General features: G+C 42.5%; 1 protein-coding gene across 1 annotated transcript in view; it reads right to left on the bottom strand.

Annotated features, from left to right (window-relative positions):
• The window catches only part of GRHL2 (grainyhead-like 2 (Drosophila)), a 99,574-nt gene that overhangs the window by 5,361 nt on the left and 70,590 nt on the right, over positions 1-23,623 (bottom strand). The window contains exons 9-14 of the mRNA XM_009323130.1: positions 20,669-20,827; positions 15,413-15,500; positions 15,186-15,325; positions 12,931-12,962; positions 11,357-11,451; positions 5,772-5,857 (exon numbers count right to left, since the gene is read on the bottom strand). Of these exons, the coding sequence (XP_009321405.1) occupies positions 5,772-5,857; positions 11,357-11,451; positions 12,931-12,962; positions 15,186-15,325; positions 15,413-15,500; positions 20,669-20,827 (600 nt within the window). The remainder of the gene's footprint in view (positions 1-5,771; positions 5,858-11,356; positions 11,452-12,930; positions 12,963-15,185; positions 15,326-15,412; positions 15,501-20,668; positions 20,828-23,623) is intronic.

The raw sequence follows: 23,623 nt of genomic DNA, 5'->3' as shown, positions 1-23,623 counted from the left end.
GAAAGGCTGAGAGAGTTGGGGTTGTTCAGCCTGGAGAAGAGAAGGCTCCAGGGAGACCTTATTGCAGCCTATCAGTACTTCAAGGGGGCTTATAAAAGAGATGGTGGCAGACTTTTTAGCAGGGCCTGTTGCGACAGGACAAGGGGGAATGGCTTTAAACTAAAGGGGGGTAGATTTAGACTAGATAGAAGGAAGACGTTTTTTACGCTGAGGGTGGTGAAGCACTGGCACAGGTTTCCCAGAGAGGTGGTGGATGCCCCATCCCTGGAAACATTCAAGGTCAGGCTGGACGGGGCTCTGAGCAACCTGATCTAGTTGAAGACGTCCCTCCCCATGGCAGGGGGGTTGGACTAGGTGACCTTTAGAGGTCCCTTCCAACCCAAACTATCCTATGATTGTATGATTCTATGATTCTAACTACTTAGCTGACAAATTACTAACACTAACAAGCACTTCACTGGGATGCTTTGGCATTGCTTTGCAGCAGTGTATTAGTAACTTTTTTGGATGTCCATTGTGCAGCAAGCCTGTGGTGTGCTCGTGGAGACGGTGTCCCTGAGCCCTCCATCTGAGCCAGGTTTCCTTTCCAAATTATGACTCTTCTTTGAGGGAACCGGTCTCACAGCTCATACTTTAGAAGAGGATTGTCCCAAAAGGCAAAATAATTATAAAAAATGACTTTTTGTCAGTGATTCATTTTCTCTCATACTTTACTGCCAACCAAAGTAAGTTTCCTGCTCTTCCCAGGTGAACTGAAGTTGCAGCTAAATAGCTGACTATTTATCTCCTACATTAGAGAACTGAAATGCACAATTAAAAATACATTTAAAGATTGCCACACATCAGTCACTGTAAAATCCTTTCTTTGTGTTTGCGTTCAGACTTCCATTGAGAAAAAGTGATATTTTAGAGAAGCAAATTAAAGCAATTATCATGAAATAGAAAATGGAAAGAAAGCAATGGATAATCTCAGCACCAAGGACAGATTCAAACAGCCACAGGTTGAACCCCAAGCATGGCTCCTGTACAGAGAGCCAGGATTCTCTAAGAGAGAGAATAAATTAACCTATACTTGCCTACATTACCTATACTCGTATAATTGTCATCTTACCTAAGATACAATTTTGTACTTAAAAAGTATAGCGTAACTCCAAGATTTTGAAGAACGAATAAAGCTTCTTTTACACTGCAAACAGTTTCCTCTGACCAGAGTGTACATCTGTGGCTAACAGAAAGGGGAGGATGTAAATAAGGAGTAACTGATAAGGTACACTAGACCCATCCACTCCCTAAGTTTTGCACCTAGCAGAGAACAAAATACAAATTAAATTGTGAGTTGTATTTGCTACTTCAGTTTTACTCGCACCAGTGTGTTTCACTGCCCTTTTGGACATGGTCCTGGAGATACTGATGGTAGTCCTGGTTCCACGTTCTCACCTGCCTTGGGAGAGGCCTAATTCAGCATCAAGGCTGCACAAGCTCATATGCTGTACGGTCACACTCTCCCTGCTGTGGGGAGCGGTCCACTTTGTACATGTATGAGAAGAGGGGCTTCACCCCACTTGTCTTATATCTCACACAAGCATCCTCACTATCGGACTATAAGACCAATCTTTTTCCCTCTGATCTCTACGTAGCCTATGCAAAAGGCTCTGTGTAGCCTATGGAAAAGCTATTTAACCACATGCACAGGGTGGAAATGCATCCTACAAAGAAGTTCCATAACATACTCAGCTTATCTGGAGCAAGTTCAAGTCTTTGCTCCAAACAGGGCAGAACAAGGGTGATTCGAACCGAGGGTTTGCCATACCCCTGTGTGGTATGTCCTAACCTATGCCAGCTACTCTGCATGACAGACGGGACAGGCTGCCCCACCTAGCCTTCGTGAACGCCTGACCCAGCCCATGCACATAAATCCAAGGGAGGATCCGTGGGCAGGATCTCCAGTAGAAGGAATCACCTACCTCTGGCAAGAAGTACTTGTGTAGGTACCCCCACACCTTGCCCCTCACTCACACTCCACCCCTGTCTACCACCATCTTTCCAAGTCTCCCTTCCTTCAGTGCCTCATCCTGTGCTGCCCATGGAGGGCAGCTGCCTGACCTGAGGCCGGCGAGTCCTCTGGGGTACCCAGGTGCTACACTGTGAAGGCAAATCTTGACTGTCTTGGAGAAGTTCTCAGAGAAACTTTCATGTTCTCCTTTTATTCTTTCTTACCCTCTAGCTTTGCTTACCATGAATAGAATTACATCAGATAAGCAATCTGGTGCTGAACTTTTGTATCTGTGGTTTTCTTGTACCCCTAAATTTAAGCTTTCATGTAAGCAATAATAAAAATGGCTCCATTTCATCAGATTGTTGAAAAAATGCTTCGTAACAGGCATCAGAGAAAAACTGCAACCTGAAACTGCCAAAAATGTCACAACTGTGCAAACATGAGGAAATGATGTATCGTCCTCTCTGGGTTGTTAACTCTGAAGCCTAGTGATATTGTAAAGATCAGTACTTGAAGACACTTTTCACTGACTCCATGCAAATAAACAAGCAGGGAGAAACATTCCTGTGCCAAGGAGGTTTAATAGCAGCTAATATACAGCATTCTGCACATTCCAGCATAAAACTTCCCTAGGATATTTGGGATACCTAACACTCGCGCATTCCAAATGTTGCTTACAGTGGTTTGGGACTCTGGGACACCAATTCCTACATAAGCTATGAGTGGTAGGGTTGAGAAAGCCTTGCCTGTCACACTGCCTATAACAGGTGTAGGATTTATATAACATGCAGGGATTAGTGAGCTTTGCGAAAGACTTCCAGCTGACTGAATAAGCACATTTCTCAGGAACCCCTAAGGATTCAACCAATTATACCAAACAGCAAGCTGTGGAAGCAAGACTCAAAGTGGGGGTATGGGAGAGCCTCCCCCTCACAGACTCAGAAAACAAGTCTCCAGTGCAAATGTGCTAAGTCCTGCTGCAGAATCCAAGAAAGCAGAGAGCTAGCATCTGCTAGGGCATCTCACTTAACACCCTCTTCTGAAACACGTTTGTTGCCAACTCGGGGGGAACACCACTACTGCCAACTTCCATATAAAATGACAGGATTTCTCGCCTGACCCCAAGCAGGCTACAATAAATTTTAAAAAGATATCTTTATCTTTATTTGGAGGAATATTTTCCTTTGTCATCTCCATTGTCCATTTTCCAATCTTCTGAGCAGAGAATTCTTTCTTTCCCTCAGGATGCCTGAAGCAGTGGGACAGCCTTCAGAGTGGCACTGAAATAGCAGTCTGGGTGTCCCTTTGGGGGACTGCAGTCCCCTGTCATGGCAAGTTTGTCTGTAGCACATATCTGATTGCACGAGCCACCAGAAATGCTTTCTCTGCTGGAGTCAGGAAGATAGAAAGGGCAACATCTGGGCTGATCGAGGCACATAGGAAAACATCTTTGCCAACTTATTTCTATTGAATGGTCCAGTCTGTTGCCCTACATTGGTTGGAAGGATACATTCATAGACAGGTATCTAATAAACTTTGGTCTAAGCAAGCTCTATTGAGCTCAGCTGTTAGCTTTTAATTTTAGAAAGACTTCGGGAGATGCTTGAATATCCCAATTTAGATCGCCTTCTGTAATTTGAATAAATATGTGATTCTGCACAATGTAAGACTGGGTACCTACTGAGATCCACAGAGTTAACCTGACTTTGGATCAGGCTGAGAGCAGGATTTAGAGCTGGTCAGTCACCACATATGTGTGAAGTTTTGTGATGGGCAATTGTTTCACTATTTTCTGCTGATCAAGACTTACTAGTGTAGGATGCAAACATCTTAAAACCCAAACATTTGCATCACTTTCTGAGATGCACTGTATCTCTGAAACATAAGACCTCTAGATATTTGCCAGAAGAAAGAAATCTGAGAAGGAATCTAATTGTTCATTTGGAATGGGGGTATATGAGAGAATAAAATAAACATAGTATCTGAGAAAACAATATCATTAATCATGGAAAATTAGGAGAACGCCACAGACCAGAAATAGTGGTTAACCAAAAAAAAAAGTAAAATCCATAAACAGAGGAGAAGAGTATGATTCAGGATCACTGGTGCTGTCTTTCAGATCTGGGGCTCTTATGATATTCAGAGCCTCAGTTTCTAAGTTCTTAGTACTGAGTTTAGAATTGAGCATTTAGGATGTGCACAATTACAAAATTACATGATTTGCTGAAACGACTGTAGAGAGAGTATTTAAGAATATGCAGTTTGACAGCTTTTTGGCATTGATTTATCTACAATATCCTACCAAAGAGAATTAAAATTTTCTGAATGTGTTCCTTCCAGCGAACTGGGACATTTTACAACAGATCACATTTCTCTGGTGCCGAAAACATGCCACTGAGTCAGCAGCTGTGCTGACAGAGGTATGCAGAAACCTTTCCTGCTTCTGCACCAGCTTTGTTTTTATGTTACACGGTGGCTGGAGAACAGGCATAGAGAGGCACAGACTACTGGAGATAAAATATTCATGTTAGCTAGAAAGGTTATAGAAGGATTATGACACACTTTTAACTTCCATACAAAGACAAGATGAAATCGTGTTACAGCTTATAATGAATCAAACTGCAGCCTCTTCAAGCGAAACCTGGCTTTTATTATACCTGTGTGTTATGCCTAACAACTGAGCTGCGGTCACAGGTAACAAACAGTATCGGCGAAAGCACAGTTAGGACATCCTTAGAATGCAGCTGACTCTCCTCAGAGATACCCTGATCTGAATAGGTGCTATAAACAACTTCACTAACCCACAAATCTTTTTTTGCCTTCTGCTACTGGCCAAATATTGACCAAATAACTCAATCTTCACTGCATTTGAAGTGTCTGGTACATGCAACAAGACACTGTGACGGTTTTATGAGAGTATGAATATACACACTTCTAGCACTCAGCTGAGCTCTCTAGGGACGCTTTCATCCATTCCCATCTTTTCTCCTACATGTAACCAAGGCTGGAAATCAAATCAGTGTCCCACATGTCAATCTCACATTACTTCCCCACCAAAGCAGTGAGACACGTGGTTGCTTCATAACTCTTCCCTCACCAAATCGCACACATCTACTAGCCATCGGCTCATATAAACAGGATTAAATGTGGAAATAGCCACTCATGATCACAGCTAACAGGTAACAAGCGAAAACTCAAGTCAAAGGAGCAGCAAAGAGGCAGGCTGGTAGGTAGGTCACTCTGGGAGTGAGGGCTAAGACAGGAATTTGAGACAGGAGGTATGAATGACTAGTCTGCATTGGCTCAGCAACTGCCTCATATGCTGGAACAGCAATTGCACAAAAGCCATATGAAATTCACACAGAAACAGTGCATGCTTGAGCCTCTTCTTTAAAAGATGGCTGTGAACACACCGATGGGCATTACAGAAGATTCAACGGGTTCTGAATAATCAGTTCAGAAAGAAGCATTTCAGAAAATGGAGCCTGCACCTCTCTGCTTCCCTGACACTGGTTAATTACCACCATTCCTCAAGGCTCAGGTCTCCAATAAATCAGCTCTGTGACACTATTTAATCCCAGCAACCTGCTGACAGCACTGAATTTGGAACATCCCAGTATTTCAGAGGCGTGCTCCAGAAAGCCTTTACGAAATGCTTTAAAGGTATTTGAGAATAACTTCGTCTTTACATTATGTTTTATCTCAATAATACACTGAAAGCTTCAAGATTTTCTTGCCAAGAAAGACAAACAATGTGAGGACATCGGATACTTACTGCTTCCATTAGCCCCTTTACTGTGGGTGATTTCAGCATCAAAGCATCGAACACCTCATCTGTCTCCTTCCTCACATACAAAAGCACTGAAACAGAAAAAAAGTCAAACTTGGAGTAGGTTCAGTCAATTGAACAGATGAAACACTCCACACTGAGTAGAAAAACAAATATTAATCCATGACAGATAAAATGAAGTGCTGAAGATGGTTTGCACTTAAAAAAAAAAGTATTCTCATATCATCAGTGATCTAAACATGGAAGACACATCATAGTTGCTTTGAAAACACACAAAGAAAATTCAGCAAATTTAATTTAAAGTGAGGAATCTGTATCTTCAAGAATTTAAACTTCCATTTACTGAAATAAGAGAAGCTAAAAAGCACTGGGGCACTGTTCCTGGGTCATAGGACAAAACACACAAGCTAGGTCTTCCTAAACCTGTGTCTTGAGCTTGCACCTCTCCAGGCTTCATCCAAGAGGCTGGGAAAGGACATTCAGAAAAGGCAAGTCTGGTTTGCCTTTAGCTGAGCCTTTGAGAGCAAAATCAACGAATGCCATTTGTACTCCTGAAAATCTCCTTTTCCTCCTTCAGATGTCCTGCCAGGTCTTAGTGGTTCACAGGCGCAATGCCTTGCCCTCTCTAGCTCTTGTTGTCCCCGCTCTGACTTGTACAGGTAAAAGGAGGAAACTTGCTGTTACATGGCAAAAGCAAAGCAGACAGCTACAAAGCAAATAAACATAAACACTAGAGAAGTGTTTTAGGCGTAATCTCACATGACTGATAAAGTAGCAGGTTAAATAAGATGTTCCACAATTTATTTTGTTCCCTAAATAAACTGCTTTTTCAAATAGCAGTGCTGCACATTAGGTACAAATACACATGCACTGTTAGGTATTTTATGTCTGTGTGACAAACTACATTGGTAATCTTTTTTTTTTTTTGTGGTAGACAGAAAAAGGTATCTTTTGAAGCTGCTAATCCTTGAGGTCCAAAAGATATCTTCATCAGGTAACTCAGTAGATGACTTGCAGATGAACCAACAGAGTTGATAGTATTTTTCATACAGAAGCAATTGTTTGGAAGCTAATTCTCAGGTCAAGACTGTAGCAGGGTGGACTCAGGCCCATTTGCAGAGAATTGTAGCTTCTTTTCCCAGGTTTTGAAATTATTGAAAAAAGATTTGAAAAATGGGCAGATCAGTCACATCTTGGTCTACAAACCAGACATGCAGGACAATGGTGGTTTTTTGCATCCTTAATTCAGAAGTATGAGCCACAAAACTGTTACAACAGGTACACAGAACCACATCCTTTTCACCTACGTTTTGGTAATTCTTTGGGACTTGCCTGAGAGTGTCCTTTTAAAGGACTTAGAAGCTGAGATAACTTTGGGTCACAACCTAAATAACTGTCGGAATATAAGAGAACAAAAAAAATCCACATCAGTAGTTAAATTTTATTGGGTCTGATATGTTTACTTGCATGAGCAAGCACTTACTCTAAGTGCTAATTTTACCTGTACTAACACTTTTATTAATTTGGTAATTCTTTTCTTGTGACTAGGGGGCTGTCCTGTAACTCCTGGCTTTTCAAACATCTGGACCTCTGCCAGCCTTAATAATTACAAATGTATCTGAAAGGAGCAAAAAAATCACTCAGTGCAAGGTTAAAGTTGGGGACATTATACAACCCAAGCGCTGAGCTTTAAATCTCTCTGTTGTGCTTGGCGTGTCAGGCAACGTTATGCTGAATGAAGGATCCATTACAAGGATAATGGGGAACTGGAATCACTATTATACACACAGAGAGCCAGGATTAGTAAACATATGGGGGGTTGTTGGATTTTTCTTTCCCCCAACAGGTGTGAAAATCCTGGCTTTGATTCACTAGGGCACTTTTCCATAAATGACTTCTGGTGACAGTGATGCCTTAAGAAGCCCCTGTCTCATCCCTGCCCTTATGCTCTGTTACTCTGGCCCATCTCAATAAATTTTCCTGGATGATAAACTCTCTCAAACAGCAGATGTGAGTGAAAAAACAACCCTTTTTTCTGAGTTGTTCTTCAGACAGATCAGGTCCCTGCTTCAGTGTACAATGCAGCCCCACAAGCCTTCATGCTGGCATAACCACGGGGAGAAGGCTGGCTGGCCCGCAACAGGAGCGCACAGCCAGGGCGGAGGGAAAGGGGCTGCAAAGGCTCCATTGGGCTCAGCAGCACTGCCACTGAATGCCAAACCATGACTGGGACAATGTGACACAACTCATACTTATGCCCTCTGATCCTACTGTCACCACGTTCATGGCATCTAGATGGGCTCACTTTAATAGTACAGGTTGCAATATTTGGGGCTGGGGGGGAGGAATCTCGTATCAGGCAATGAGCTATTTTTGACTGAAAGTTAAAAGATAAATTCAAATTTGTCTGACCTCTACATTACTTGGCCTCAGTTCTTAACCTTCTTACCAGCATTGAAACCCACTGTAATCCTTAGTGCTCTTTAAATGTTAAAAAGAATTGCAAAAGATGGGGATGATAAATTTATCTTTAGTTACTTAAGAAATAGCCCTGATTCACAAAATTGCAGAGTGGCAATCAGCCTTTGTTGAAGGCAAGGGAGGCTGTTGCATCTGGGAGATTTTTGGAAGCCAGGCCACTGAACTGAGGATTTAAGTGTGAATGCAGAGGGACAATGTTAGATACCTCTTTTAAAAGTGTTAACAGCTTGGCTCTCCATTGGCAAATCTGCCAAGGCAGAAGACAAGCAACAGACATGTGGCAAAAATGAAACTAAGGACATGATGAGGCAGTGAAGACTTCGGTCACTACGAAGGTCTGAACCCAGGCATTAACAATGCTCCGACTGACACCCTATGAACAATGACTACAGTCTTTGTAAAGCAGTCTCTGGATGGAGATGTGGCACATTTCAGTCAAGGAAAGTAGGGCTGGTAGCTGTGACCTGGCTTTCCTTTACCACATTTGGAGTTTTCACTAATTGCCCAGGCACAAGTTCCCTAGGTGACAGAGTGAATGCTGTCCACCACAGGGATGGTTCACAAAACCCTGATCGTTATGAATCCAAAATGTTTCAGGGTAGTTTAACACGACTTTCCTGAGAGACAAAAGCTAGACAGAAATATTACTTTCTTCAAGCTGAGAACTACAGGACTGGAAATCTCCCTGATCTGTAACACAGCTGCTGCATTTATAATTAACGGGAAACTCCTTATGAAATCTGAAAGGGAAAGTGATTTGAAAACTCTTACTGAGAACTCCAAACAGGAAAGGGCCACAAGTCTAGCCAAGTAACTAGCTGTGCTGCACATTTGGTACAGATTAACATACTTTACATTTCTGTGTTGGGCACTTGTACCTTCCTTAGAGGTCAAGAAGATGAAAGAATAACTCACAAAGACGCAGCTACCTGTGTGAGAATATGAACCTTGTTTTACCAATGGTTTGCAAACCCCTTCAGACCTGTTCTCTTGAAGGCTGCCCCTTAATACTTTTGCTTCCACCGGACAGTATTACAATTAGGTCCATCAGGCAGAGGTGAGGCCACACACCGTCACTTCAGTTCTTCAGCTGGGCTTGGACCCCTCACTGGGTGCTACTTACCTACACTGCTGTGATAATGAGCCACCTTGGGATTACATTGCTTTTAATGCGTATTTTCACATATCAGACCTGCTCTCTCTCAAACATTACACCAGTGCCCCATCTATACCTGCTCTCTAGGAGTTACCGATTCTGCTGTACCAAATAAATCTGGGAGAAAAAAACTTCTAGTATGGCTAAGCCTGGGAAAAACAGCAGAACATTTTAATACCCGGTGACTCTTGTGGCAAAGACGGTATTGTCAAATGGGCAGATTCTGCTGAGCCGCGCTCCATCAGCACAGTCCCAGATGCAGGGTTCCTGATGGCAGGAAGTTCACCAGAGCAAAGGCCACGCTGGAAGAGGCTTGGCCTCCAGCCAGCACAGTCCAACTTGCGAGAAACACTGAACAGGAAGGGGATATGAAGAGAACATCTTCCAGCTTCTCTGGTTCCGTGCCTCTCCTGGATTTAATTATTTAACATAGTTTTGCCACCAGTTGAAAAACATTTTTTCTTCTTTCAAATCTTCCCCTTGAAATGGTTGCAAGTCCTGGACAATATTAAAACAACTTACCACAGCAAAGGACAGGAATAATCAAAGCAAACCAATACCTCCTTGCAGGCAACTCTCCAGGCTTCCAGCTGGGAAACCCAGGTGAAATTGCAGGAAATGACACTTCTTTATGTACCCCTTGTGGCTGTCCCCTTCTGCTTGATGGAGCACTGGTAATGTGAATTTGGTCGAGGCCTTGAGTCAACCAGATGCAAGTCTGTGGTCAGTGCTGACCTCACATAATTAATTGAAGATTTAATTAAAACATGTTCACATTTATTCCAGGAAGATATCAGTCTCCATCCTGTAATCTTGTATGCTTCCCCTGGTTCAAGCACACCACCCTAACCAACAGAGAAACTTCGCAAATGCAGGCTCATGGGAAGTTGTTTCTATAAAGCTCAAATGAGTCTTACAAAAGGTGCAACTAAGAACAAGTGAGCTCACTTCTGTACCTTGTTGCTTTGTTGTCTCACAAACTGATGGGTGAACCTCAAAACATTTGCAAGTTTGAGTTATATGAGTTGGTCAAACCCCCAGAGCCTCCAATAAACTTACATGACAGAACTCATGAGACTGAAGGAATGGCAAATATTCTCCAGAGTGTCTAACTGTGACAGTGTAGGAAGTTATCACCTATAGCACTGCACTGGAAGTGACCGTACACAAAGCAGATTTTGTGGACAAAACCAGCATCTGCTCATCCTTACCTTCAGTGCAAAGTTTAACAGCTCCACCTAAACCACTGCTTCAATATTACTCAACTTAAGCTTCACTGTAGCAGACTGGAAAACAGGAGTTGGACTGGTATAGCATACGAAATGCAACTGTAATAATATTCATTCAGGGCAATAAAAACAGTTCAGGGAAACAAACTCTTACACAATTCAGTTAGGTCTGCTGGAAGATGTCTCTCCATGCCTTATATTTCTAATTGGGTAGGAAATTTCTGAGATTTTATTCAGGCTAATCTCACTCTGCAGTCAGCAGGAGCTTGCCTGTGTAAAGTCTCTGTATTTGACCCAGTGCATCTTGCATATTTGCTTGTGATCCCAGCCAGAACAGAAAAGATGAGCTAAAGTTAAAAATAGACAACCACAGATTTGCTACTGGAACATTTATGAACTATGTAGCTTGGCCAAGGATCAAGAAACTTTCTAGCTTTTTTAATATTTTATATACACTTGTGTCCTGATCCCTTCTTGAGATAGCACAGTCCTTTTTCTTTTTTTCTTTTCTGCTTTTAAATCATTACTAGCATTTGTTAAAATGCCTCCTTGTATACTGGCAGGCATAATGATCTCTTCTCCCATCTACCCCACGTTTGCACTAGCATCAAACAACTGACTTGGTCTGAGCCACACCTGCCCTTCCCAGCTTGAGGGCATGAGTCCCACAGCATTATTTTTAACTGCTAAGAATTGACTGTTACCTCTTTTCAGGCCTTCTTCTTTCATTTGTTTCAAAGGGGATGGACCAAACTCTTCCTCCACAGGCCGGAACATCCTTTTGACCAGGACACTGCTACTAGAAAACACACAACAGGGACCATGTCACAGTAAAACTGTGCTCCCAGCAGGAGAGGAGACAACAGCAGCAGTCGTGACTCACTTTGTACTCTGGCAAAAACCCCACTAGCTACTCAAGTAGCACCAGACCAGAAACTGCAAGGATTTAGCTTTTGATGCTTATCTGAACTCTCCAGGCCTCTCAAATTGCCCAGACTGACTGGCTGGGACAGGTGACAGGAAAATACACTCCAATGTTACATACTATTTTGAAAACCCCAAAGGCCGTTAACTGTTTAAATATTGAGGGAAGGGGAATGGGGCGGAGCAAACAGCTAAGTAAGGAGCTGAACCCACATTTACACATTGATTCACCTCCTCTTCAGAGTCAAGGAGACGGCCTCAGGAAACACCGGCAACATTTCTAAAATCTGAGACCAGACAAACCAGCGAGTTCAAAAGGAGTAAACATGCTGGGCCAGATCCAGCCCGAAGCAGCGACGCACTCCACCAGGGAAGCTGAGGGCTCAAGGCACTGTGGCCGCCCCCTCCCCTTGGCAGGACTCGGTGCCTCCTTTTACTCTTGGAGGAGAGAACTGAAGCCAGTGTGCTTAATGCAATAAACCCCTTTGTTTCTCGAATTCCACTGTGAACCTTATGAAGAACATAAGCTTCATAAAAGAAACAAAAAGGGCTTCGTGTTTTCAAGTCAATGTTAGCTGCAGGCGCCCGGCCACTCCCTACCACAGGCCACTTTTTGCAGGCTTACGTGAGTGCAGTTGTCTTACTTCAAACTCTCAGATTTGAGGGTGCTCACTTGGGATTCAAGCAACTTATGAAAGTATCGGGCTTGCACACATTACATTTAATACTGGCCGAACTTCAGCCACACATACTAAAGCCCTTATTTCATGACATCTGTAACTATTTTAGGGACTTTCTGCAATTCTTCCAGTCCCTCCAAAGCCAGAGAGGGGGTGCTTCCATTTCCAACCTTCCCCCTTCCCAGGATCTCCCATTCTCTTTCTGCCTTTCTCTTCTGGCGCTTGGGCATTCTCTCTGCCGTTCCTGTATTTGTCGCATAAACATGTGTATGCTGCTAAACAGCTTCCAGGAACGGGGTGAAGTTCAATGCTTCATTAAAAAATTCCTGGTTTTAAAATTATTTGAGAACCCTTATATATATAAAAGACATTTTGTTATCAAATATATTGTCCTGTCCCTGTATTGAACCTTATGGCTCTTTAAACTGTTTTACTTGGAAATGTAATAAAAAATAGATATAAAAAGCAGCCAGTTCACATGAAGGAAAAGAAAGTTACCATAAAATAAACCGCCCTCTACCAGTTCTACGTATTATTCACTTACCTTTAGTGATGGGAGAATATGAGGGAAGGGGGTGAAAGGGGATCAGTTTTATCTGATTTTGTGTTTTGTGCCTACTTTCTATGAATTTGTACCACTAACAGCAAAGCTTGTGAAACAATAAATGTCTTACCCTTCTCTCTCATCATCTGTATTATAGTAAACCTAGAAGGGTGGGAAAAAAACAATTATTCCTGAAACTCAGACACCTGCTTAACAGAATAAGTTCAAAAGGGAGAAAAGACAACAAGTGGTTTGCAGTTTTTCATCTGTTAAAAATCCTTTTCCTTCTATAAAACACAAACATCTCTAGTTCTAATTGTGATCTGGAAAAAGCATGGCTTAGAAAAACTGCTGTTGAATATCACCTAGTGGAAATATACCAAAGCATTTTGACAGACATTGCCCTCTCCCCTGGTTTGTATCATTTTCCCAATTATTTTACAATCCTCTAAATCAGATCACTGCTCACCTAAATTACCCCTAATACGATTTAAGCCACAACACTCACAAGCTTTTGTATGTATTTAATACTGTCTGAAAATCTAATTAAACTATAAAGACCAACATTAATCTACAGTCCTAATGGAAACACAATTACTAATGGCACAGCTGAACTTTTTTGCACAGACTGTGGGCAGAAGCGCAAGTCCAGACCATTGTTTTGTGTAAATCAGTATAGCTCACAGTCACTGGGACCGAATTTACAACAGCAGCAACTACGGCTAACAGTAGCAGGGGAGAAATAAAATCACAGTCTGTTGTCAAAGGCTTTACAGAACAGTCAGCCAAATTCCTCACAACATGCCTGCACCGCGGGTCCACACCAACAAGTGCACCAGTACTCCAGCTGCTGAGTTACTGTGCAAGCGTGGGGCAAAGGCAGGGCACCGGAGCCCCACGTACTGCTGGGGCAGAGCAAGGCATCTCGGGCCGGTTTCCAGCACTTGTGCTGGCAAGACTCAGAGCACGCTCGGCTCTCAAGGGGAGCCTTCACTTCTGAACCTGTACAATGAAAATAGCTCAGAGGTGCGTGTGTGTGCAAAGCTGAGGTCTGTAACTCATTCTATGTTCAGCACCTGAAAGTGGCTACACTTTCATAATAAAACATTCATAAATAATAAATTATTGTCATAATAAATCATTCTTATATTAAGTAATACACAAAACAATTGAAAAGTTCAGGATAGCAAGAATGCCAATGCTACAACTTATACAGCAGTAAAAGACAAGGCTGAACATTGCCTAGGAGCTAGCAAACTGGGGTATCTTCCAGTTAGTTTAGAAAATAATTTACAGGATTACATATACTAAGGAATGCTTCCGCCTTCTCCTGTTTTGAGACAAATCCACATTCTGGTTTGAAAGCCATGAAGACAGAAGGTACCCAGCACTGATACGTGAGTGGGCGTCTTTCCAATTTTGGAGAGTAAGTCAGTGACAGCTGTGATTACAATGTCTGCGCTCTTTGTGCTTTGCTCTACCACAATTCTCACTGCTTTAAAACAAATGACAGTTCCAACACTGTGTCATTTAATCTTCATTATTTTAATATTTTGCAGCAAGATGCACATAAATTTTCCTCATCTACTATTTGTCTTTATAAACACACGCATAAAGGTCTCATTCTACTCCCTGAGATGTTAATAAATAACAAGTTCATATTCAAAAAATTGTCAGAGCTGACCCTCCAATTCAGGTTTGCAATTTTCCAACAAGCAATAAAGTGGATCTTAAAAGAGTCAAGTCAGCAAAGACTTCCTCACACTTACTGGTGATAATGACTCCATGACTTCTGCACTAAGCCAATACTGAATATTAACATTAGCATGATAGATTTTTACTTTGTAGAGTGAAAATATTTTCTTCCAAGGAATTCCCAGATCTCTAGGTGATGCCAACAGAAAACGGGCAGTGGTGTTTAGCGAGCCTACTTTTGACCTCCCTACATGTATAAAAGCTTGGTCTTTGTTTTCAGTTGTCACAGCAGGGGGATCCCTGCTACCACAAGGTGGCACTTCATTTCATCAAGCCAAATAGCACATTCAAAACCAGACTTTCTTTCAGTCACAAATCATCCTTCTATTTCAAAATTCTTGACTATTTACTCCATTCTTTCTTCCCAGCAAAAGAATGGCAAAGCCATAACAAACACAAACTAGTCAGTTGTTAATGAAGTATAAACTCCTTTTTCACACCCAGAACTAGAAAAGGCACTTGTCTCTTGTAAGGTCTTCTTTAAGCGACTCACCAAGAGCTGCATTTACCAAAACAAGAGCTGAAACAAGCAGCCCCCAGGAACAGTGATTTATTTTCCTAAAACCTGCCTTGGAGCAGACGTGGCTGGACAGCGGGTGGGCACCAGCTCGCCTCATTATCATTTCCTACCTGTCCAGTTCTTTGTAGGTTTCCAAAGTGAACATCCGGTATGAAGAGAACTGGCTGGGAATCCAGGTCAGCCATTGTTTTGAAGAAGGTGATATCACTCTTTTTTTGCAGAGGGAGTGCACTCAACTTCCCTTCAGCTGCTAGGAAGATCACAAAGCAATGTGGTTATGAGAGGAGGCATGTTAAGTGTGACTTAGCCCCAGACCAGAAAGGCCCGTCTTACTCACAGTTATTACACGAGGCTTGGGATGCCTGGCCTTTGCCTTTCTTCCTGTTCTGCTTCCTCTCTTCGTCTCGGATTTTCCTTTCCGCTCCCTGATGCAAAAAAGACAAACCACAGATATTATCCAAAGAGGAACCACTGTGAGCATCGTACCCTGTGATACCTGGATCTACAGCAACGGACACATCAGAAATCCTGAAACAGACTGGTTATCCCATTACAGATAAATCTGTCCAAATTGCTGGGAGTGTGCCAGCTTCGAATCAATCACCTGTGCCTGAAACTCAGGCTGGCACATCCAGCAGCCCCCAGGGCTGGAGGCAGCAAGAGGAATATACCCACATGCTGGCTTGGAGGAGTTGGGATGGATGGCTCAGGCAGAGTGTAGCGTGTAGCAGGGCTGTTCCCACCACAGCTTGCACAAAGGGCATCCCGAGCCCAGCGCCTCTGTGATGGACAGAGGGGCGGAGTGCTCAGGCCAAATACTTTGCATATAGAATCACAGAATCATTAAGGTTGGAAAAGACCTCTAAGATCATGGAGTCCAACCGTCACCCAAACAACCACCATGCCCACTAAACCATGTCCCTACGCGCCTCATCTACACGACTTTTAAATACCTCCAGGGATGGTGACTCAACCACCTCCCTGGGCAGCCTCTTCCAATGTTTAACCACTCTTTCAGTAAAGACATTTTTCCTCGTGTCCAATCTAATATGTACTGATGTAAAACACCTGCAGGATTGCTATCACCTTAGATCATGTCTGTGCTAAGCTTTTCCCTAAACTCTCCTTCACCCACCTTGTCTGGGGGTGGCATTGCTCCACTCTGGCTAGCTTTGTAGAGGCCTTTGAGATCTGCCAGTGCAAGAAGGCTACACTGACAGCTTGCCAAGAGTGCAAGGGCTCTTACAGAAAAATACAGGCATTTCAAACAGGGAGAAGCCCTCCAGAAACTGGAAAGCAATATAGCACTGCCCTATTATGCCCCAGGAACTCCTGGGAAGTTGCAGGCTTCTGTTATGTAAATACACTCTCAACAAGTTTAGAAAATAGAAGTTGTTATTGACATAAAAAGCAGCAACACCTCCTTTGAAGTTCTCCTAATTTACTTTATAAATATGAATAGTCATGTTGTGAAGGGTATTAAAGATCCATATGCTCCCAGACAGTCAGCATGCAAAATTAAAGATTTTCTCCAAATTAAAATTAGAAGTTTCTTTAAAAGAATGGGGGGGGGGGGGGGGTAGGTAAAGAAAACCAAAAATATCCACTCAAGATGGCAAAATTCACACATGAGCCAATGAACCAAGCTTGAAAAGAATGCAAGGAAAGATGTACTCCTGGCTGTGAACTATCAATAGATTTCCAGAGGTTGAAGAGAGGTGGAGGAAGAAACAGCTCTTTAAAAAACATGAAGGTGTCTAACAGAAACATTGCCTCCAGAGCCAGGTCCCAATCCAGTTGTCACTGATCTCAACCACAGAAGCCAAGGGATTCAGAGTCATGCCCTTATCAAAATTGTTTCTAGGAGTACATTTGTATCTTTAAAGGCCACCTGTTCGTTGGCAGAAAGGAGCAAAATTATGCCTTATAGCCACTGCCCTGCAGAAGGCACATCCCTGAGAGCCCTGTGCTGCATAAAGCGGCTCTGACGGGCAGCCACAGCCCTACCCACCGCTCAGTGCTGCCGCTCTGCTGCTCGCAGGTAGTGGGATGAACCTTGAAAGTCATTTTGTACATGGCAGCAAGCGCAAGTTTCCTCTCAGGAAAGCAGAAACTGAGGAGGACTCAGCCTTTTATACACAATAAAGAATATATGTTTTGCCGATTTTTCTTCAATATTCTCTGTAGCTATGAATTTGGTAGTTTGGTACGAAGACACAGCTTTGTCTTCATTCATTCAAGGCAAGACACCCCCAAGTCCTCTGAGGTCGGGCAATCTCTGAGCAGGGCAGCCATTCTCACCCGCCAGTGCTTATTTGTGCCTCAGCCACTTTACAAATGTGGCAACTGCAATACCCACAAAACTGCCTACCAGCCCTTCTGAGCTAGGAGCAACCCACATGGCACAGTGCAGGGGCCAGCCAAGCGTACATGATGTACATCACTGTTGTAGGTGCTGAGACAATGGACCACAATAAGATTTTCGCATAGCAGAGCATTTCTGCTGGACAGTTTCCACAGCTGAGCCGTCTGACACATATGTGTCCTTCATACACAGTGGCTAAAGCATCTTGCAATATATAAATAGGCCTGGTAGCAAGTTGCCCTGACAACCTACTTAAGGACTAAAAATTATATTCTCTTATCATAATGCAGCATCAGTGATCTGCACATGATAAAAAGACGGCAAGGGCAGAGAGAATTAGCACTGAGAAAACAAGATGTGTACTGTAACAGTTTCTTTGAAGATTGCCTACTGGAAAATAACCAGGGACAAAAGATTGGAGAATGAATAGGGAGGAAGCACACAGTTACAACCTTTGCAGCCTTTATCTCCATACATTTATGTCACAAAACACACACTGGATCTGAGTTGGTGTTGCTCTCTAGTTTATATGTAAACGAATACTAAATTTAAGCAACTGCCTGAGTAAATACGAAAATATATATAATATGTACGACTTAGCTAAATGCAGTTTTATTTCTTCAGGGATACTCTTCCCACAACAGCTATGCTGTGTTTCAGCTGGAGGACATTAATTTATCAGCAAATGCTTTTCTTAAAAACTGGACACCTCTACCGATGATTTATCAAAGTTAATATACAAACACATCTACTGGTCCTAAAGAGGCACCGTCACTGCAGAAAAAACATTTGCAAGAACACTGTCAGGCACAGAAACATTTTTAATTCCACATTTCGAACTAAGATACATTTCAGTACTTAGGCAGGAGGAATTCGCTGTGCAGTTCCTCTGATCCAGATGATCGTAATAAATCAAGCACTTTTCTCACCAGCTCCTCTTTGTGGTTGTCAGATTGGGGCATAATAGTGCAATTCATATTTTTAAAATGTATAAAAATTATTATATGTTTGTTGTTTTTTTTAAATGACCCTGTAATACTTTTTTAATTGATCATGACAAAGAGGTGGGCAATAATTGTCTCAGCTTCACTGCCTTTCCCAAACAGGCAGCAAACCCTGTCTTTGTCACTAGAGGGCGAGTCGCAGACTCGGCGGAGGAACTGAGCCAGGGACCCTCCATTTAGCACCGCCTCAACCGGTGCCAAGGTTTATTTTGGCATCTTTGAAAGATGAGGGTACCCAGCCCCAACAGCTACCCTCCTCTGAGCGCAACATATCTCCCAGTGCCACCAGCAAGTGGAAATTCTCCACGACTTATTTACTTACACGAGCACCATGACAAACAGATGTTGGTAAAGATACAGCAACGTGAGGGGAGAAGCTGGCCTCAGTCTCTTTCCAAGTGCCAATTAGCACAAACTGTCATGTGAATTGACCTCGATAATTTCCATTCATTTTCATTTGTTCAACTCATTTTCAGCCCTGCATTAAGTTAAAAAGCTCTGTGTGCACGTATGCGTGTATACATTTCTATTACACAGATACATATCCCATTATCGATACCCTTGAGCCCTCCAGTTCCCACTTGCAATATAGTTTTGATGTGGATAACGCTTTAACTACCCCTGTGATCTTGTCTTCTACTTTGAGACAGTTTTGATTAAAAGGCTCAACATCCATTTCCTGCTTTCTAGTCTGGATATTTGAAGTACCAATTAAGCCAATAGATGCAATGAACATGTATTATTCAAAATCTCCACCAGTTGTGTCTACAGGTCACCCTTGATGAGTTTGTGCTCTGAATTGTCTTCCTTTTTTTAAATAATTCAGATTTTTCTAATTGCTTTTCAAAACCAGGTAGATGAAAACAACTTGTTACTTTGATATTTACTGAGCTTTTAACATCCAGCTGTAGCTTCAAATCTCTAAATATCTGACATTCAAAGTTACAATTAAAAGCATAACATTTTGACTGCAAAGACCTCAGTGCATACATTTACATTCATTACTTTCAAAATTTTTGCTCCACTAACACAACTGACTGATTAGCTCTCAAGATCCCATTGTCAAGACAGCAACAAGGGAATGAACTGAAAAAGGGGAAGGAGCAGCAGCACAGAGACCTGGAACAGTTGAACTCTTACCCTTTCATTAAAAAGTTAATGCTATGTATTGCCTGGGGCACGGCCTTTGCCTTTCTATTCCCACCTGTAAGATGGCAAGACTAAATTGGATAAATTTCCGAGTCACTTAAATAGATGTAGGCTGAATCCTTGAACCTTGACTAGAATCCACGCATCAGCTCCCCCCTGGAAGATCTTTCCCAGCAGGGTTAAAGTCATCATCTGGCAGGTGTTAAACACAACTGAAACATGATCACGCTCACATCTAAGAATCATCACTAACATTTCTGAGCAACTGTTTCTACTCAGTTATACATACCGCTGACCATGACACTGTCAGACTCATTAAGGCATGATCCATGTTTTGGTGCTGAAAAATCTTACCAATTCTCACAAAGGAGTGGGGAAACCCACTGTAAAAGAACCAAATTTTCCAAAAGGAGTGAGCAAGAAAAAAAAAAATAGCTACTGAACTACAAAATAGGAATGGCTAATATATTTTTGCAGTTTACTTTTAATAAGAAAATCCTAGCAACATGAAAGTCTCATTGAAGCTTCCAAAATAACAGTTTGTAATCGAGTGAGGGGAAAAAAAAACCATCAGCTGCATCACTGGGACTTGATGTTTTCCACTGTATCATAAAAGAGAGCTTCGCAGGCCTTTCTGAAAGGTACATTTCTCTATCAGAGACCTCTCCACAAAGTTTACACATTACCTATCCTGGCTGTTAGAGCCAGAAGGGATAACATCATCAGACTGGCTCTTGCATGAGTCTATGGTCAGCACTGACCTTCCGAGTACAGATCTTTAAGTTTGTGCTTTCTATGACTTTTTTGATATTCCTGTATCGTGACCTCTAACATGCTGTCTTTAAACAGCCCAACTATTGCTCACAAGCTGAGGAATCAGGGCCAAAAAGGCTGCAAAGCAGTAAAATAATTACATGATAATCTTAGATTTATGATAAGGCTGGTCCAAAGTCTACCATGAAACTCAACTCTTCAGGGAAAGAAAAAAACATTTAATTAGGTCGAAAACACAGCAATAATAAACTGTCTAACCAAGGTTCCTCCTCTACCCATGGTAATTGTGCTTTCCACTTACCTTGTCACAAAAAACCTTGATCTGGCAGTAGGCTCGGTGGATGGGTTTATTGCTGCGGTTGTTGTAGCTGTATGTATCAATCTGAATCATCAAAGGAAGCCCTTTTACTCCTTTTTGTGAGGAGAAGTCTGTGCTCAAGCAATTCACTGTGATGAAAATCTGTGGGCCAGAAAGATTACTTTTAAAATGTGGTGCAAACAACTATTAAACTTCTGGAAACACATGACAACAAATGGGAAAATAAAAGCAGATACCCCCCCCAAAAAAAAGATTTTAATTCAGCTACAATCTACACTCTGGCAATTCACACATTTATTCTCCACTTCTGTTCTAAGTCCAGCAAAGATGTTCCCACGCTGGGAAAAAAGACAAACTTTTAAGGCATGTATCGACGCTTCAGTTTGGATCAGGAGCTCACATTTGAAGTGAATCATTTGATTGTCCCAAGTTACCATGCTTTGGTTCACACCAGAGAGCTCAGAGTGCATGAGCTGGATTCTTTTTAGAAGAGCCAGACCAGAAGATGCGTCCTAGGAGCACACCTCACATGCTCCAGCTGCTAGCTGCTCAGTCTGTGGGAACTAACTAAAGATAATCTGAGATAAAACCTCCTAAAATGTGTCTCACGTGGATGTCACGTCTTTAGCCCTGACTTGTTTCACTCTACAAACCTGCTCTGTATGTTTGCGTTATTTGTTAAAATAGACATAGCAAGATCATCTTGCATCGTTCCTTTCCAGCTGTTTTTTCATCTGGCTTGTTCTTCTGACAGCTCACAATTTAAATTCAGTGTGGCCAAAGATAAGTCCTACCCTTTTTTTATTTTACAAGTTCTCTTCACACACTTAGCAGCAGTACCCCTTCCTCCATCCCATCAACAGATACTCTTGATCTTCACTTTAAGGGTCCTTCACTGTCTTTCTTCAATTTCAAAAAATGCATTTCATCCTGTCCTTCAAACTGGGAAGGAGTTTCTCAACTATTTATAAAACTACACCCTACCTCTTCTCAAAAGTCCCCTTTGCCATGTAGCATCCACGCAACTTGATGCTGCCCTTGGTTCCTGGCAAGCCCTGCCTGCCTTTGCTTCAGAAACCCGTCTCGTGCTTTCCTTCTACACCCACTTAGATCTGTTGATAGCCACTAGTCACCTCCTGCCCTCTAACCTCCATCAGTACTACAGAACAAGGTGTGCCTCATCTGCCATGTGTTTGTACAGCACCTGGCAGATGGGTCTCCCACCACCAAGTCTGCCAAGGACTATTTTGATGTAAAGCAAGCCGTAATCATGAACTGAAATATCACTGGTATCTTTCAGTCAGGATAGCGTGCATGGAACTTGAGAGATGAAACTGGATTAAAAATCCAATTTTCTTCCTAGTGATGAGTTTGTGCATTACATAGTAATTTCGGTCAACTATTTATTGACCTGATTCTACTTTTCACTTCTCAGTTTATAAAACAACAAAAAACAAAACTGTGAACTAAGGAAAAGGACAGAGAAAACCACCAGTACATACTTCCTGAACCAGGAGGCTGTGAAACCTGCTCCAGCAGAATGAGCACACTCAGGAAGGAAGAGATCTGCGGGGTCTCTCAAACAGACCTGACACGCACCTCGCCAGGTAGAGGAGAGGCCAACAGGCCCCTGGGCTCTGGGAGGATTAAGGAAGGGAGAGCACGAAGGAATCCCTCCACGATCCACAAGCAAGGAAAAAAAAACAGAGTGACCAGAATACTAACATCCCTAAGAGGAAGGCAGCTGAGAATAGAGAAGGGCTCCGGTACAGGTGGGGGGGGCACACTTTACCCTAATGGCAGAAGTTAACATTACAGTCAGGTTTTTTACGATGGAGCCAGAGCAGCTTGTTTGCCTGACTGAGCTAATGGTACCTCTGCATTGCTGCTTCTGATTGTATCACAGAGCTGCATTTACAAATGAAATAGTTGAACTTTAACTGCGGGGAGAGGATGGAGGCGGGGAAGGGCCCTAGGTGAAACGCTGATTTTGAAGCTGATAGTGTTATTTCTGTGTCAAATTACAACTTGGTCTCCTCCAGCTCCAAAGGTAAGTGTGGATATGGGTACATATGCCTTTGAAATATGATGGCCTGAATTTTCATTTGCCTTCAGACTCCTACAGTGTCAGGATAATGCTTTAAAGTGTGTGCGAACACAGAGTAGCAGAATGAGGTCTGACATAAAACAGAATCTGGCCTTGATATATTTCAGCCCATACTTCTGCATAGGGATTTTCCAAACCGTACGTTAAAACGTGAGAGGGGACATGCAGGCTTTGCGTCTACCCAGCAGTTTGTGCATCTACCACCTTTGCTGCACACTCAGCTAAGAAGTAAAAAAAGACCTCGTCCAACCTTAATCAACTACATACACTGTGTGTCATCTCTTCCACTGCCTCCAGAAACACAGAGCAGAGTAGGAGCGGCTGGGGAAGACAGACTTTATTGTTTCAAGAGTCCCCATACAGCAATAACAGATTATTCAGCATGAATAATAGATTGATGCTGTAAGATTCAATATCCTTGTCCTGACACTGTAATACATCAGGATCTCTCTGAGGAGCAATGACTGTACATTCACGCGCATGAAGTGTACTATACTTTGTCATTTGCACCTCGCAGATACAGATGGATTCAAATTAACACAGATCATTTATTTTTGGGAAAATTTTCTGTCTCCACACAATCTTCTATTATTTCCTGTAAAGCACGACACTGACTTTGGATTTGGAAAACATGTGGGGTGTGCAGAGGGAAGGGGAAGAGGGTGTAAGTTTTGTTACTTGAGTTGATTTTACACGGGTTTTTTCTTTGCATGACTGGAGATTTGCACCAGTTTTAACACTATGGTGCAGCAAGCTCCTGTGGTGAACAGAACCTGGGGAACTGTCTGGACAGCTCTGACCAGAAACCTTTGCCTCCCTGAGGCAGTGGC

The sequence above is a fragment of the Pygoscelis adeliae genome, unplaced genomic scaffold (assembly GCF_000699105.1).
Source record: "Pygoscelis adeliae isolate BGI_AS28 unplaced genomic scaffold, ASM69910v1 Scaffold174, whole genome shotgun sequence".
In the NCBI taxonomy this organism is placed as follows: Eukaryota; Metazoa; Chordata; class Aves; order Sphenisciformes; family Spheniscidae; genus Pygoscelis; species Pygoscelis adeliae.
The sequence above is the reverse complement of the archived record's forward strand: the minus strand, read 5'-3'. Positions and strand labels throughout refer to the sequence as shown.